The following is a 15762-nucleotide window of genomic DNA, read 5'->3' on the forward strand; positions in this document are numbered from 1 at the left end:
AGTGAGAGCTTCGCACAACGCAAGTAAAAACCCGGCCGGAACATGGTGCCTTAAATAATATAACTTAGTGAAGCTTTGAGGCAGCTTCACTGCCTCAAAGTGAAGCTGCCTCAAAGTGAAGCTGCCTTCCTTGAGGAAAATTCCTCAAGGAAAAATTCCTCAAGGAAAATTCTTCAATTTTCCTTGAGGAATTTTAATAATCAAGGTACTTGAATAACTCGAGGAATCATTTCAGCCCTGTTCTAGTTTTTAACCAAATCAATTTTATTGTGAAACTCAACATGGGACACACCTGGTAAACACTTCTACGGCTTTTCACCTGTATGAATCCTCATGTGCAGACTTAAACCAAGTTTTTGATGAAAACTTTTTCCACAGGTCATGCATGAAAACGGCTTTTCATCTGTGTGAATCCTCATGTGTCGAGTTAAATTAACTTTCTGATTAAAACTTTTTCCACAAGTCATGCATGAAAACGGCTTTTCTCCAGTGTGAGTCCTCATGTGCTGAGTTAAACCAACTTTGCGATGACAACTTTTTCCACAGGTCACACATAAAAACAGCTTTTCATCTGTGTGCATCATCATGTGATCAGTTAAATGCTGTTTTCAACTAAAACTTTTTCCACAGGTCACACATGATGAGAAAGGTTTTCTTCTTTTCTGATTGTGGTTCTCAGCTTCAGCAGCTTCCTGGAAGATGACTTGGTTCCTGTTTGGTTCTGATTCAGTTTGGGATGTTTGTTCATCAACAGGAACCACCATGAAGGTATCAGTCTGCTGTTTTAACTCAATCTGTTCTTCATCCTGACTGCAGTAAACTTCTTTCTCTTCCACTTTTATCTGCTGATGTTCTGGTTCTTCCTGTTTTTGTTTCACCTGCAGAGGTTCTAACTCCTCCTGGTCCAGAGTGGATCTCCTCTTCTGGTTATAAATGTTACACTGCAGAGAATCTGGAGAAGAAAATGGAGGAAAAGAGCAATTGTCAACTTTACTTAAGTAAATGGGAGAAATTGTTCGTTTACGACAGAAATGAAAAGGAAAAAACCCACACCTAAAAATTCAAGAGCGCAGACAGAGAAGACAGATCAGTCGACAAATCCAACTGACAATTGGAGAATTCTCAAATGAAAAGATATTAAAAAATATTTTTAATTTATTAAGAAATTAAAACAGTTCTTAAGAAACATTTCTAAACTCAGACCAAGGGTCTCCAGAGTTGACCTAGAGAAAATCATTCATGCTGTTGTATCATCTCGTCTAGAGTACTGAAATGCCCTTTTTACCTGCCTGGATAAAGCCTCAATTTCACGTTTGCAGTCTATACAGAACGCAGCAGTTGTTATATTTCCAACCCCGGCCGTCTGCTCTAGCGTTTCACGTGGCTTCAGTTGGTGTAGTCGAGGTGAATCTGGATGGCGTCGGACTGAGCGACCTGGGTGATGCGGTTATGATTGCACAAATGTGTCGTTCGACACCTGTGAAGAGACTCATGGGGAGATGGCCCGTTTTCATTTCACACTTCGCCACAAACTCTCTTTCCCACTCCGGTGGACAAATACGGCGATGACGACAAAACTAACAACATGAAGAATCGGCACTTTGTTTCCTGATGCAGCGCGAGGGACAAAATCACAAGACAAAAATAAAAATTGTTGGCCAAAGACATAAGATGTAGGTTGCAGCTGTGAGGTTCTGTGTTTTGAGTTCGAGTTTCTGTCTGTCTAGTCCTGTTTTCCCCTGAGTCTCTGTGTTGTCTTGATTGATCCCAGCTGTGTGTCGTTCCTGTGATCACCCTCCCAGTGTATTTAGTCCCACCTGTTGTCAGTGTTCCTTGTCGGATCCTCGTCGTGTCTCACCCTCGTCTCACGTCTGTGTCTGTTCCTGTGCTGCCAGTGATTTTCTGTTGTTCCTCCTGGTTTATCATTAAATTACCTCATATCATCATGACTACCTGGGATTCCCGGCGTCTCTCTCACCGCTCTCCTCAACACATCATGACAGCAGCAGGTTTATTGATGGACGTCGTCAGCCTGTTGTGAGCCAACAATGTTGATAATCCACCAGAGGCTACTTGTCTACCGAGCATGAATTACAATCGCAACAATCTACATATACTGTTTGTTGTTGCGCAACCCCCCCCCCCCCTTCTCTCTCTACTTCCCCTTCTGAGAGGAGGAAGATGTTGCTCTCCAGCTCTCCGTCTAACGGGTCCGAGAAGCCTCTAACTCCAGAGTATTACTACAGATGAAAATATAGAGGACATTCTGTTTAAGCTGGGCGCGAGAAAGACTAGCCTGGTTTCTAACGACCTCCATCCAGATGTCCCACCCTTTTTCACCCTGTGAACTAGCCAGATAGAGCAGCCCGGAATCAGCTAGTTTCACAGAGCACACCTGTTAACGGTCGCTCTTTCCCTTTATTACAACTTGCACTTGTTACTGAACCAGGTAGGTTTTAGTGACTCGGGCGAGTCCCAAGGGTGTTGTTTTAGTTTTGGCTAAAAGCAACCTATAAAACATTTTCCACTTTCTCCTCCCAGAATCAAACTTCATAGCTATTTTACAACCATCAAAGAACTTTAAGGTGACTCATTAACTGAATGTCCACAACATCTTTTAGATTTTCTTAATGCTAATTATTTTACTAGTAAGGCAATTTTGCAAGGGTCAGTACAGCTTAAATCAGAAACAATCAAATAAGTAAAATCAATAATCTGGCCTATCTTTCCCTAATGCTGACACTGTGAACTAAGAAAAGAAAACTTTGAGAGAGATGAACGGAGTTTGGCATTTTGAACCCCAGAACTGGCCTGATGATGAAGAAGGTGTTGCAGCAGCAGGAGGCTCCCAGTACAGGAAGAGTACTGAGTCAGAGCGGCAGATCTCGGGCCTCAGGGTGACTTCCTCATGCGCGTAGCGGTCCTCTCCTTCTTGTCTTGCAGCTCTGTAGCTCCTTTCTCTTCGTCTCACGATCTTTCTGGTCCTTCCAGATGTAGACGAGCTGGTCTCATGGAAGGAACACACCAGTTCTTCCTCTATGCCTTTGTTCTTTATCTTTGTCTTTATCTTCATCTTTGCCTTGGTCTTTTTCTTTGGGGTCCCGAACCCAGCTGATGAGAGAAATGCAATTTGAAGCCACATGTTGCGGGGCTAACGGGTTGGTCCCCATGTGCAGAACAGTCTTTGGCTCTGTGGCTCCGGCTCTTCTTTAACTGCAGAGTTCTTTGTCCATCTCGATCTTGGCTCGAAGCTGCCTGAAGGATCCAACCAAAGACTCCTCTTTTGCATTCACCTTATATAGGATATCCCCACCCTTTTTGGGGCATTGGCATTAGCTAGCTTTGTCTCATTGGCTGACTGCTTGGACCGATGATCTCATATCCATCACCGTCTTGGAGACATTATGTCCTGATTCTGTGCTAATGTCCCAAGTTGCTCAACAGTCCTCTTGTGTCTAACCTGTTCTTATGAAAGTTAAAGTTTTAGCAATAAGGGCTTGGTCACCTCCGCTCTCCTATCAGTTCCTCTTTCCCCCTGACCTTTCACCTACCATCTACCTCCAACACAACATCAGTGACCTTTAGTTACAGTTACACACTTTACACCATTTCAAGTTCAATGTCAAAATCACATTCATAACCTTTTAGTTTCTCTGGTTTAGCATTCACTTATAGTATTATAATAACCATTACTTATTAGTTACTCTTATAATCATAATGTGTTATTACAGACATTTCTGAAAAGAAACCAAGAATAATTCATTATTCTAATTATTTGACACCATGTTACAGATACTTCTTTCCCCTTTAAGTACTTCCATAAGTATAAGAGTAAGTGTAAATATTCTTATAATCAAACCAACACCAACCACTGGTTAAACCAATATTAATTATTGGTTTAATAATAAGTTATCATTATTAATTCAAATATTTTACTCTGGGTTTTATCCAATTACTCAAAATGTTTAGATTTTACTCCTTAAACCTTTAATGCTCAAAATGAGCAGTCTGAACTATTTTTAATCACTGCAGGCTGGAAACTTCCTCTTTCTTCAGGAAACCTGCTCTTCCTGTTGCATAACTCTCTTTCTGCCTGACTATGATTTTTTATGATTAAATAGAAAAAAGTAGAATTAAAGCAGGACACAATAACAACACACACAACCAGATTAATTTTATTACCGTCTGACTCTACTGTTGGGTCTTGATGTCACCTGTGTAATCAGTTTTAAAGATAACTTTATTTATTGTTATTATTAAACTAAAATCTCCAGCATGGGGAAGTGGGCTGAGCTCGACTTTCTCGACAATACATATGTATATGTGTGTGTATTCTTTCTTACGTACGAATAAAGATTTATTTTTTACCTCCCCACCAACTCTGTTTTGTGTTTTGTACAATTACGTATCTCTTAAGAGCCACGCTATAATACAGGTGCTGGTCATAAAATTAGAATATTGTGATAAAGTTCATTATTTTCCATAATGTCATGATAAAAATTAAATTGTCATATATTTTAGATTCATTGCACACCAACTGAAATATTTCAGGTCTTTTATTGTTTTAATTTTGATGATTTTGGCAAACAGCTCATGAAAACCCAAAATCCCTGTCTCAAAAAATTAGAATATTATGAAAAGGTTCTCTGAACGAGCAATAAAAATAATCATCTGAATCAACAAAGTAACTCTAAACACCTGAAAAAGATTCCTGAGGCCTTTAAAAACTCCCAGCCTGGTTCATTACTCAAAACCGCAATCATGGGTCAGACTGCTGACCTGACTGCTGTCCAGAAGGCCATCACTGACATCCTCAAGCAAGAGGGTGAGAAACAGAAAGAAATTTCTGAACGAATCGGCTGTTTGCAGAGTGTTATATCAAGGCACCTCAGTGGGAAGTCAGTAGGAAGGAAAAAGTGTGGCAGAAAACGCTACACAACGAGAAGAGGTGACCGGACCCTGAGGAAGATTGTGGAGAAGGGCCGATTCCAGACCAAATTAAATTTTCATCTCCATAAAACTTTTCAGCAGATGGAAGCATGAAGTGCTCCAAAATCTTCTGATAGCTGCTGCATTGATCCTGCCCTTGATAAAACCCAGTGGACCAACACCAGCAGCTGACATGGCACCCAGACCATCACTGACTGTGGGTACTTGACACTGGACTTCTGGCATTTTGGCATTTCCTTCTCCCCAGTCTTCCTCCAGAGTCTGGCACTTTGATTTCCGAATGACATGCAAAGTTTGCTTTCATCCGAAAAAAGTACTTTGGACCACTGAACAACAGTGGTCCAAAGTGCTGCTTCTCTGTAGCCCAGGTCAGGCGCTTCTGCCGCTGTTTCTGGTTCAAAAGTGGCTTGACCTTTGACCTGGGGAATGCGGCACCTGTAGCCCATTTCCTGCACACGCCTGTGCACAGTGGCTCTGGATGTTTCTACTCCAGACTCAGTCCACTGCTTCCCCCAAGGTCTGGAATCGGCCCTTCTCCACAATCTTCCTCAGGGTCCGGTCACCTCTTCTCGTTGTGCAGCGTTTTCTGCCACACTTTTTCCTTCCTACCTTTTCATAATATTCTAATTTTTTGAGACAGGGATTTTGGGTTTTCATGAGCTGTTTGCCAAAATCATCAAAATTAAAACAATAAAAGACCTGAAATATTTCAGTTGGTGTGCAATGAATCTAAATATATATGACAATTTCATTTTTATCATGACATTATGGAAAATAATGAACTTTATCACAATATTCTAATTTTATGACCAGCACCTGTATGTGTGTGAGAAACCCCCGAAGAAAATTAACTCATAACAATAATAGCTCAATTTACAAGTTAACTGGAAGAAAAAAAAAGTGACATACATCACACAGAAACTCGTCTACCAGCTATGTGCCGCCACTTTGAGCTCTGCCACCTTTTGTTGAAACTGGGATGATATGAAATAAATTTCCGGTTTGTCCGTGAAGCTACACTTACGTTATCTAATGCGCAGCCGCCTGCAGTGTTCAGTCTATCCGCTCACCTGTATAAATACTCCTGCAGCGCTTCCTCTTCCCCGCTGTTCGCTTTGAACCGCCACCAGGCATCAGCTCCAGGAGGAGGAAAGACTACCGTACTCCAGGCATCGCGCCAGTCATTTAAAGGATGCTGATTGGTTCACTGATAAACGACAAAGACCTGAACATCATCATCAATCAATAAAATCCTCCCAGGCCGAACTTGAAAACTGGACGTTATGCTGCTAACACTTAGCTTTTGTCAACAACTCAGGCGGAAGTGAGAGCTCTGTACGATGCAAGTAATAACCCAGCTGGAACATGGAGCGCTAAATAATAAAATATAACTGACGGAGGAGCCGTCACGAGCTGGGACTTAATTATAAGTCCGTGTCAACATGACAGCACGCCCGCACACACATACACACGATTGTTAACTTACTTCTGTTGCAGCTTAAACTGACGCGGTGTTCCTGCTTCAGTTAGCATATCCATCCTAACCTGTTTTCACTTCCAAACATTTTCCCGGTTTTGTTTTCAAGCAGGGTTATTTCCAAATAGACCCTTTTCACATGACGTCAGACAACATCCGTTTTGACTCGATCCAGTGTATCTTTAGTTCCGGTGTGTGTAGTTAACGCTGTTTCTGGACTCTAAAGCAGCTGCCACAAATACAATTTGAAGATATATCACTATTTGCAAACATTTTTAATTCATCAACATAATCTAAACTGGACAAATTCCTCGCTGATTGATACCAGTTTGACTACGAAGGTCCGTGTTTTGGTTTTTTCTAGCTTTTAGTTGATATGCTAGGCTAGCAATAGTAATTTGTTAGCTGGCTAACATTACGTAGCCTTTCTGTTTTGGAAATAGAACGTATTTAGGCTCAAATCTTAATCAGATTTTTATAGTATAGACTGGGGTTAACACCCGTCATGGAAAATGCATGATCGTATTAAACCCTCCTCACTAACGCTAGTTTCACCACCCGCTCAGTAGCGACATTACCTGTAGCCACAAGTCCAAAACTTGACAGTTATGCCAAACACCCGCAACTCCATCACGTCCTGAGAAGTTAAACTCCTGCTACGATCAAGACATGAGGAGGAAGGCGCTGTTTTAGATAGATAGATAGATAGATAGATAGATAGATAGATATTAACATTTCATTGGAGAAATGTGATGAGCTATATATATATATATATATATATATATATATATATATATATATATATATATATATATACCAGAGAAATACCAGGGCCTAAGAGAGGAACTGGAGAAGGCCTGGAAGGTGAAGACCACAGTGGTGCCTGTGGTCATCGGGGCCCTCGGGGCAGTCACCCCCAAACTGGAGCAGTGGCTCAAACAGATCCCAGGAACAACATCAGACATCTCAGTCCAGAAATGTGCAGTTCTAGGCACAGCCAAGATACTGCGCAGAACCCTCAAGCTCCCAGGCCTCTGGTAGAGGACCCGAGCTCAGAGGATGAAAGAGACCACCCCCGGAGGGTGAGAGGGGAATTATATATATATATATATATATATATATATATATATATATATATATATATATATATATATATATAATTAGCTCATTAACTTCACATTTCTCCAATGAATATTTATCAAATGTTATGATTGGAAGGTTAAGTTTCTTATAATTTGTCTTCAAGCGGTTGTAGACATGTCAGTAGAAAATTGATAATATAAGAATAACACCTTTATATAACTTTTAACAGGTTACACCTGATTCTGCTGTGGTGCCTATGGAAACGAAGTGCATGAAGTTTGTGCTGAGGTGGGAAAACCCTGTGGATCACATGGTGGGACTTCTGCTTCAAACTGCTCACTACAGTTTACCACTGCCTCTGTCATGCACCAGTTCACTGCAGACTGGCACCCACTAAGGACCGTACATGGATGTCTTCTTAAGTTGTAAACCCTGAGTACATAATGTTGAAATAAAATTGATATGCCTTTTGTAAATACATTTTCTCTATCAATGATTTAAATTGTTAACTGTGGTAATTATGTTTGTGTAATGTAGTATATATTTATATACTACATATAATTATTACATAGATGTATTAAAGAAACAGCCACAAGCCTTATGTCTTTGTTCCACAATAGCAGCTTTAATTTTAGCATTTCCTCTCGTCCACATACATCGTTGCCAGATGTGTAAAATTTACAAAAAGAAGCAATTTATATGTAAAAGTTGCACATATGTAGATTACTCAAGAGAAGCTATTTACAATAGTTTTTACAGAACTCTACACATCAATTCATTTGTTAATAGATACATATAGATGTTAATTACAGAATAGATACACAAAGATTTCATTTCTAACACAGTTGCAGTATTGAGTGTTCATCCAAGAATTGTGACTTGCAGGAGCAGAGGGGCTCTGTACTGGTTTCTCCTTTTAAATCAAGAAGCCCATGATAGTTTGACTAGGCAGCAGATGTCCCACAGCTGATTGACTGAACCTGCCATGGACAGAAGAACAAGACCATCTGAGATGGTCTTGTTCTCAGCAGTAGCCTACCTAACAAGGTAGGCTACTGCTGAGAAAGATGGACAAAACAAATGGAGAAATTATGAATCACATCAGAATATGTAAATTATTTGGCAAACAGCGCTTAAATCAAATTTTTGATTACAAGTTTATTTTCTTCTTATTATTATTATTTTGTACCCTTTAAGAATTTACTTGAATTAGAAGTAATTGTTTTTGTTAGGTCTTTCTGTGGGCGGAGCCTGTGGCTTTAAAAGCAGGGCTCTGCCACAGGGAGGCAGTCTGTGGCTAGACTCCTGAGAAGTCACATGGAAGGTGATGGACTCTTGCATTGAAGGTACTGCTGTTTGTCTGATTTTAACCTGCCTTGGATGTCCTTGTATATATTCTGCACCTGCCATCTTTGTTCATCTGAAGAAAAGCTAAATAAATTTCACTAAAGTGATCTCTGGCCTTTGGCAGTCAATTTTTGTTTGTCCAACTCATAAGAGAGCCCCGTCACAGTGAAGTTTCAAGGAAGATACATTTTCCTCAAGGAATTTTAAAAATCGAGGTACTTGAATCACTCGAGGAATCATTTCAGCCTTATTCTAGTTTTTACCCAAATCAATTTTATTGTGAAACTAAACATAGAACACACATGGAAAATACTTCTAAGAATTTACAACAGTGTGAATCCTCATGTGATCAGTTAAAGTCCGTTTTCGACTAAAACTTTTCCCACAGGTCACACATGAAAATGGCTTTTCACCGGTGTGAATCCTCATGTGCCGAGTTAAATGCTGTTTGAGACTAAAACTTTTTCCACACTTCACACATGAACACGGCTTTTCACCAGTGTGAATTACCATGTGATCAGTTAAAGTTCGTTTTAGACTAAAGCTTTTCCCACAGGTCACACATGAAAATGGCTTTTCACCAGTATGAGTCATTATATGCCGAGTTAAATTTGGTTTTCCACTAAAACTTTTCCCACAGTTCACACATGAAAACGGCTTTTCACCAGTGTGAATTACCATGTGATCAGTTAAAGTCCGTTTTAGACTAAAACTTTTCCCACAGGTCACACATGAAAATGGCTTTTCACCAGTATGAGTCATCATATGCCGAGTTAAATTTTGTTTTTCTCCAAAACTTTTTTCACAGGTCACACATTCAAACAGCTTTTCACCAGTGTGAAACCTCATGTGCTGAGTTAAAAGCTGTTTTCGATTAAAACTTTTTTCACAGGTCACACATGAAAACGGCTTTTCACCAGTGTGAAACCTCATGTGCTGAGTTAAAAGCTGTTTTCGATTAAAACTTTTTTCACAGGTCACACATGAAAACGGCTTTTCAGCAGTGTGAATCATCATGTGCTGAATTAATTGCTGTTTTTGCCTGAAACTATTTCCACAGTTCACACATAAAAATGGCTTTTCACCGGTGTGAATCCTGATGTGCCGAGTTAAATTCTGTTTTTGACTAAAACTTTTTCCACAGGACACACATTCAAACAGCTTTTCACCAGTGTGAATCCTCATGTGCTGAGTTAAACTCCATTTTAGACTAAAACGTTTTCCACAGGTCACACATGAGAAAGGTTTTCTTCTTTCCTGATTTTGGTTCTCAATTTCAGCAGCTTCCTGGAAGGTGACTTGGTTCCTGTTTGGTTCTGATTTCGTGTGGGATGTTTGCTCATCAACAGGAACCAACATGCAGGTATCAGTCTCCTGTTTTAACTCAACCTGTTCTTCACCTTGACTGCAGTAAACTTCTTTCTCTTCCACTTTTATCTGGTGATGTTCTAGATCCTCCCGTTCTTCTTTTATCTGATGATCTTCTGGTTCTTCTTGTTCTTGTTTCACCTGCAGAGGTTCTAACTCCTCCTGGTCCAGAGTGGATCTCCTCTCCTGGTTATAAACGTTACACCACAGGGAATCTGGACAAGAAAACAGAGGAATTGTTAACTTTATTGAAGTAAATGGGAGAAATTGTTCATTGTTTAAGACAGAAAAGAAAAACGAAAAAAAACCACACCTAAAAATTTAAGAGCATAGACAGAGACAAATCAGTCGACAAATCCAGCTGATAAATGGAGAATTCTCAAATGAACGAATATTTAAAAAAATATTTTTATTTATTATAAAATTATTATAGTCAGCATTGTTATAAATGTTATTATTTCAAGATATTACTTAACTTTCATTACTTTTATTTGTTTTAAAATTTTATTTTAGTCCACTTAACTTTGGGGTTTATTTACAGAGTTTATTTGTAGGTTAATAATTGTCTAATTTTTGTTCCTTTGTTATTTACTTTTCTAAGTTAGACAGGAAGAACTGTGGGTCCATTTTCTGTCAGTATAGGTACTGGTAATGGAGCAACATTTAACTGGGGCCTGCCGAAGTGTGCCCATCACTTTGGACCTAGCAATTTAGATTTGCCCTATTTAACAGATCCATGCAGGCCTGACATACATAATATACCACTAGAGCACAGTGACTGAAAGTATCGTCAGGTATATCATAATGATATGGATGATCTGACTCACCACTAAAATACAATGGCTAAATCCTAAATCAGTATAATTTAGTCCGAGACCGACGACTATGAGCTTCGCAGATGTTTTATTTATCAATCATAACTCGCTAAATACTAAACATATTTTCACCATTTTTGCTGTTAACCTTATTAATACAGCTATCATAGTTACATTTACAAAGAAATTATTTTTTAAAAGTATTTTGAATGACTGATATAAGGTTGAGCATATTTAACTATTCTTAGTAGGGAAAACAGAATAGATTCGGAATAGAATGTTTTGATTTTGCTGTATTATGAGCATTTTACAATGAACACAACCAGTTATGTTTTAAATATATTATTTTGTAATATCAATACATATTTATATAAATAGAAACACAAAATTCCCTGGTGAAAAAATAATCAAAGTATGTTAAGTTTTAACATACTTGAGCATACTTTAAATCAGACTAATCAAGAGTATACTTCAACTAAACTTAGGATTAGTTACCTTAAAGTGTGACATTTTGGAACAACTAATTTTGTGCTTAGTGTACTTTAGCACTATTTAAATAGTATTAAAGTATAATTTAAAGTGTACCAAGCATACTTTGATGTACTTTTTTGGGACAACTTAAGTTGAACTTAGTGTATTTTTTATGTAATACAAACGTGCTTCATTACAGCAGTATATTTTGAGTGTACTATTATTGTGATTGAATTACATTTAAAACATGCTTAGAGAGTAATTTAAGTATATTGGCATTACATATTGAATATACTGTATTTTCCACACTATAAGGCGCACCTAAAAATCTTTAATTTCCTCAAAAGCCGACAGTGCGCCTTATATATGGACCAATATTGAGCCACAACAGGTCTAGCAACTACAGTAAGCAGCCGCCGACTTCATTTTTGCCCGTAGAAGAAGAAGAGCGCGGTGCATGCTGGGATAGTTGTTAGAACACTGGTTTGTAATCTATTAATAAAGTTTGACCCATCTACCTACCGACCGTCTAGAATCAGGTCGTCTGCAGCTCAGAGGACATGATGAAAATCAGCTGTTTTCATCCAAATATGCACAGGTTTCACACTAGGTGGGTAAAATATACAGATATTGACATTTTGTACATGCAAATCTTCATATTGTAACAGTAAATATGAAGTGAAATCTGTCCCATTGCTTCTTTCAGAATAAGAATTATTTTCTGTATTCCGGCTAAAAGAATGCTTGTGGATTAGTTTGCAAAACACGTTGAAGTTTTCTACAACTTCTTTAAATTTAACACCACAGTGTTGTGAAACTGTTCAGGTGTATTTTTGAAGTGGACATGTTAAGTGCAATTTGAAATAAGAAATGTAAAATGTGATAAAAAATAAATTTTTGTGTTTGATTTTGATTCCTATTCAAGACACTTTGATAAGAATGACTATATATGTAATATAGGCGACTACAGAGCATCTTTGTTTACATTTTTGGTTGGTGGTGTGCCTCGTGATTTTTTTCAATTAAAACAGTGTACCTTGGCTCAAAAAAGGTTGAAAAACACTGATTTAAACTAAGCGTTAAGTGAATTTTAAAAAAATTCAATTTTGAGCATACATTTTAAACTATACACAAAATATTTCTTTTAAAGGTATTTTAAACATATTTAATATATCTTTTAGATGTAAACTTGAGCAAGTGCATATTTGCACTTGGGCAAATACTTATTTTGTTCACTTAAAGTATACTTTTATTTAATATATTTCTTAAAAGTGTATTTTGGTACAATTATATTTAAGTGTGTTTAAAGTTATGTCAAAATTGATATAAGCATACTTTTAGTATACTTCGTATATATAGTACACTTAATACTTAGTATACTTAAAATATACTTACACAAATGCAAGTATATTTGAAATATACAAAAGTACTTTGTTTCGGGTAGGGTTTGCCTGTTAAAAATCAGTTATACGAGAAGGTAGCAGTTACTAAAATGATCCTGGTAAATAAGGTTTCAGATATTTAGACCTTAACCTGCATCCAAACGCTGGTGTTTCCTACCTATCCGGTGTAAAATAATCCGGGGAGTCCGGGAGAAATCCAGCAGTCTGCGCTGATCGACCATCTCTTCCTCCGACTTGACGATGTTTCCTTTAAACTCTGTGAAAGTTTCTTCAGCAGGATTAACTGTTCGTTGATAAACGTGTTTAAAGAAACACTCGAATGTTCAACAAAACAGACCATCCGCCATCTTCTTTCCGCTTCCTCAGCCTTCTCTTCTTCTTTGGGGTTTTATGACGGTCGGCATTCATATTGTTGCATTACCGCCACCTTGTGGTTCATACGATCATCACATCTACATATTTCTCATACAGTGCGAGTTGCGGACAGTGAAACACACCTGGGAGGGAGATTGGTGACGGGATGATTCTGGCAGCAGCATATAGCGCATTTATAGGGTTTTTACAGGCTGGTGGCTCAGCCATCAGGGCTACTGGGTTGCAGTCACTTGATTGATGGTGCTGCTCTGACAGAAAACTCATTAAGAGGTCCGACCTTTAGAGGAGCTGGCAGCACCGACTGGTATAGAGAGTGGATCAGAATGTCACTCTAGGATTAAATCGTGTTAAATAGCTGTGTTCTTTTCAGGTAACAAAATAATATCAATTTTACTTGGAGTTATTTGTGAATAAAATCATCTAAATTTAACTTTAATTCAATACAATTTTTGAGACTTACTTTTTCTGACTTTATGCATGCAAAAGTTAAAAGACTTGCAGAATTTGCAATTGTAATATATAGAGAGAATAGCAGAGAGACTTAGACATGGGAACACAAAAACATAACTTATATAAAATATAATAAATAAAACTGCAACAAAGGGATGAATATTTTAGGTTTGACATGCATCGGTGAGCAATTCCATTAACATTTCAGTCAAGTATTCATATGTTTCAATATATTTTATAGATTACAAATACAAATACAATTCGGATTTTAAAAAATGTCAAAAACTGGGGATGATCTTCGCTGTCTTTGCTTATGAATAAAGAATTTTGCCAGACAAAATATCATATTTCAACAGTTCTAGATTTTAGTTTTTCAATAATACTCCAACATTTTTCACATCTCTAGAAATAGATTCTGAAAGTGCAAACAGTTGTTTCTCTCGAGTATAATGTACAATTCCTCTAATCCTTCAAAGGATGTTGTTTGTTTGTTTTTTGTGAAACATATAAAGCCTGGATGAACTGATGGCAAGTCAAGCCTGATTCTGCCATCCTACTTTTGTGAATCAGCCTTCTAGTGTTTCCCAATCCTGATTTGGATCATTTCAGTGCAACAAAAAAAGACTTGAACCTGCATCCAATCGCTGGTGTTTCCTACCTATTCGGTGTAAAATTATCTGGGGGGTTTGGAAGAAATCCAGCAGTCTGCGCGGATCATCCATCTCTTCCTCCTGTTTGACGATTATTTCTTTAAATTGTTAATGTTCCTTCAGTTAAAAGCTTGTTGATGAATACATTTAAATTGGATTGAATCCTGAACAATTTGTGCATCGAGTAATGCACTTAGCATGCTACAGGTAAATGTTATTTAATTTATTATTTATTATTTAATTCTTAAACGTTTGTCTGTTAACCTGCAGCTCATGTGACCAAAACCAGCCGAGGAGAAGAAAAGTTAAAATACTCAACTTATACTCTTGTACACAACCTCTAGTGACCCCAAGATCACTGGGCTTTCCTAAAGGATAGAGTCTCTGAGAACAGTTCTTAAAATCATAGCCAGTGTTTTAAGTGTTTTGACCCGACTGTCCAGGAATGACCCGAGGTATTTAAAATTAGCCACAGTTTCAACAGGTTGGCCATCAAGTGAAACTGGAATCACTTTGTCATTTAATTCGCTCTACTTTAAGAAAATGAAAAGGTATGGTGTTTGTGAGGGAATTTATAATTTATGGTACCAATAATGCCAGAATTAATAATAAAGACTTAATGGTATTCTGATTCAGTCATGTAATTATATTAGTTGTGTTACCACCCCCACGCCACTAGAGGCAGTAACGGGCCCGAAAAGATGCGACTAAGGAACAGATTTAGAAGTACACAGAAAGCTACAGAATTTGTTAGAAACTGTGAGCTGCAGTGAAGTAAATAAAAGAGAGAAGTTCAAATACATGCTGAGAGAGAAACTCCTTCCTAAAGATGAAGCTATAACAGATATCAAAAGAAAAAGAAAAACGCTAGACCGCGGATAATATAGGAAATATAGGAGTGTGGACCAGAATGTCACTCAAGGATTAAATAACTTAATTTTTGTTAAAATATTCTCTAATAAATTTTACTTTTCAAATTATTTCTAATAAAATCAACTAAATCTATTTTAACTTTAATTCTATTTAATTTTTTAGACTTTCTTTAACTATCTGCATGCAATAAAGTATGGTGATTTACAACAGTGCAAGTCTAAAGAGAGCATAGCAGAGACAGACTTAGAAATGGAAACACAAAAGCATAACTGATTTAAAATATATGAATAAATGAAACTTCAACCAGGGAATTAATACTTTAGGTTTAACATTGGAGTAATCCAATTAAAATTTCAGTCAAGTATGTTTCAATATATTTCAGAGATTCAATTGGAAATTAGATTTTAAGAAAGTGTTAAAAACTGGGGATGATCTCAAGTCTTTTTACAGCACTGTACAAACCTCTGGCTAATGAATGCTAACACCAACTAACGTGATTT

The 15762-nt window shown here is 37.7% G+C and overlaps 1 protein-coding gene and 1 long non-coding RNA gene across 2 annotated transcripts; one reads left to right on the plus strand and one right to left on the minus strand.

The window, feature by feature from the left end:
• Positions 1-419: 419 nt before the first annotated feature.
• LOC148156497 (uncharacterized) lies at positions 420-1949 on the plus strand. The gene is made up of 2 exons (XR_015764543.1): positions 420-768; positions 885-1949. It is a non-coding gene; the product is annotated as an uncharacterized LOC148156497 (long non-coding RNA).
• A 7155-nt stretch (positions 1950-9104) lies between these two features.
• LOC148156498 (uncharacterized) lies at positions 9105-13290 on the minus strand. The gene is made up of 2 exons (XM_088009870.1): positions 13072-13290; positions 9105-10440 (listed from the first exon to the last, which is right to left on the minus strand). Exons 1-2 carry the CDS (start codon positions 13133-13135, stop codon positions 9173-9175), a joined length of 1332 nt encoding a protein of 443 aa, XP_087865996.1. The 5' UTR covers positions 13136-13290; the 3' UTR covers positions 9105-9172.
• Positions 13291-15762: the final 2472 nt, after the last annotated feature.

The sequence above is a fragment of the Poecilia mexicana genome, unplaced genomic scaffold (genome assembly GCF_051168715.1).
Source record: "Poecilia mexicana isolate PSO_F unplaced genomic scaffold, ASM5116871v1 scaffold_11, whole genome shotgun sequence".
NCBI classification, from domain to species: Eukaryota; Metazoa; Chordata; class Actinopteri; order Cyprinodontiformes; family Poeciliidae; genus Poecilia; species Poecilia mexicana.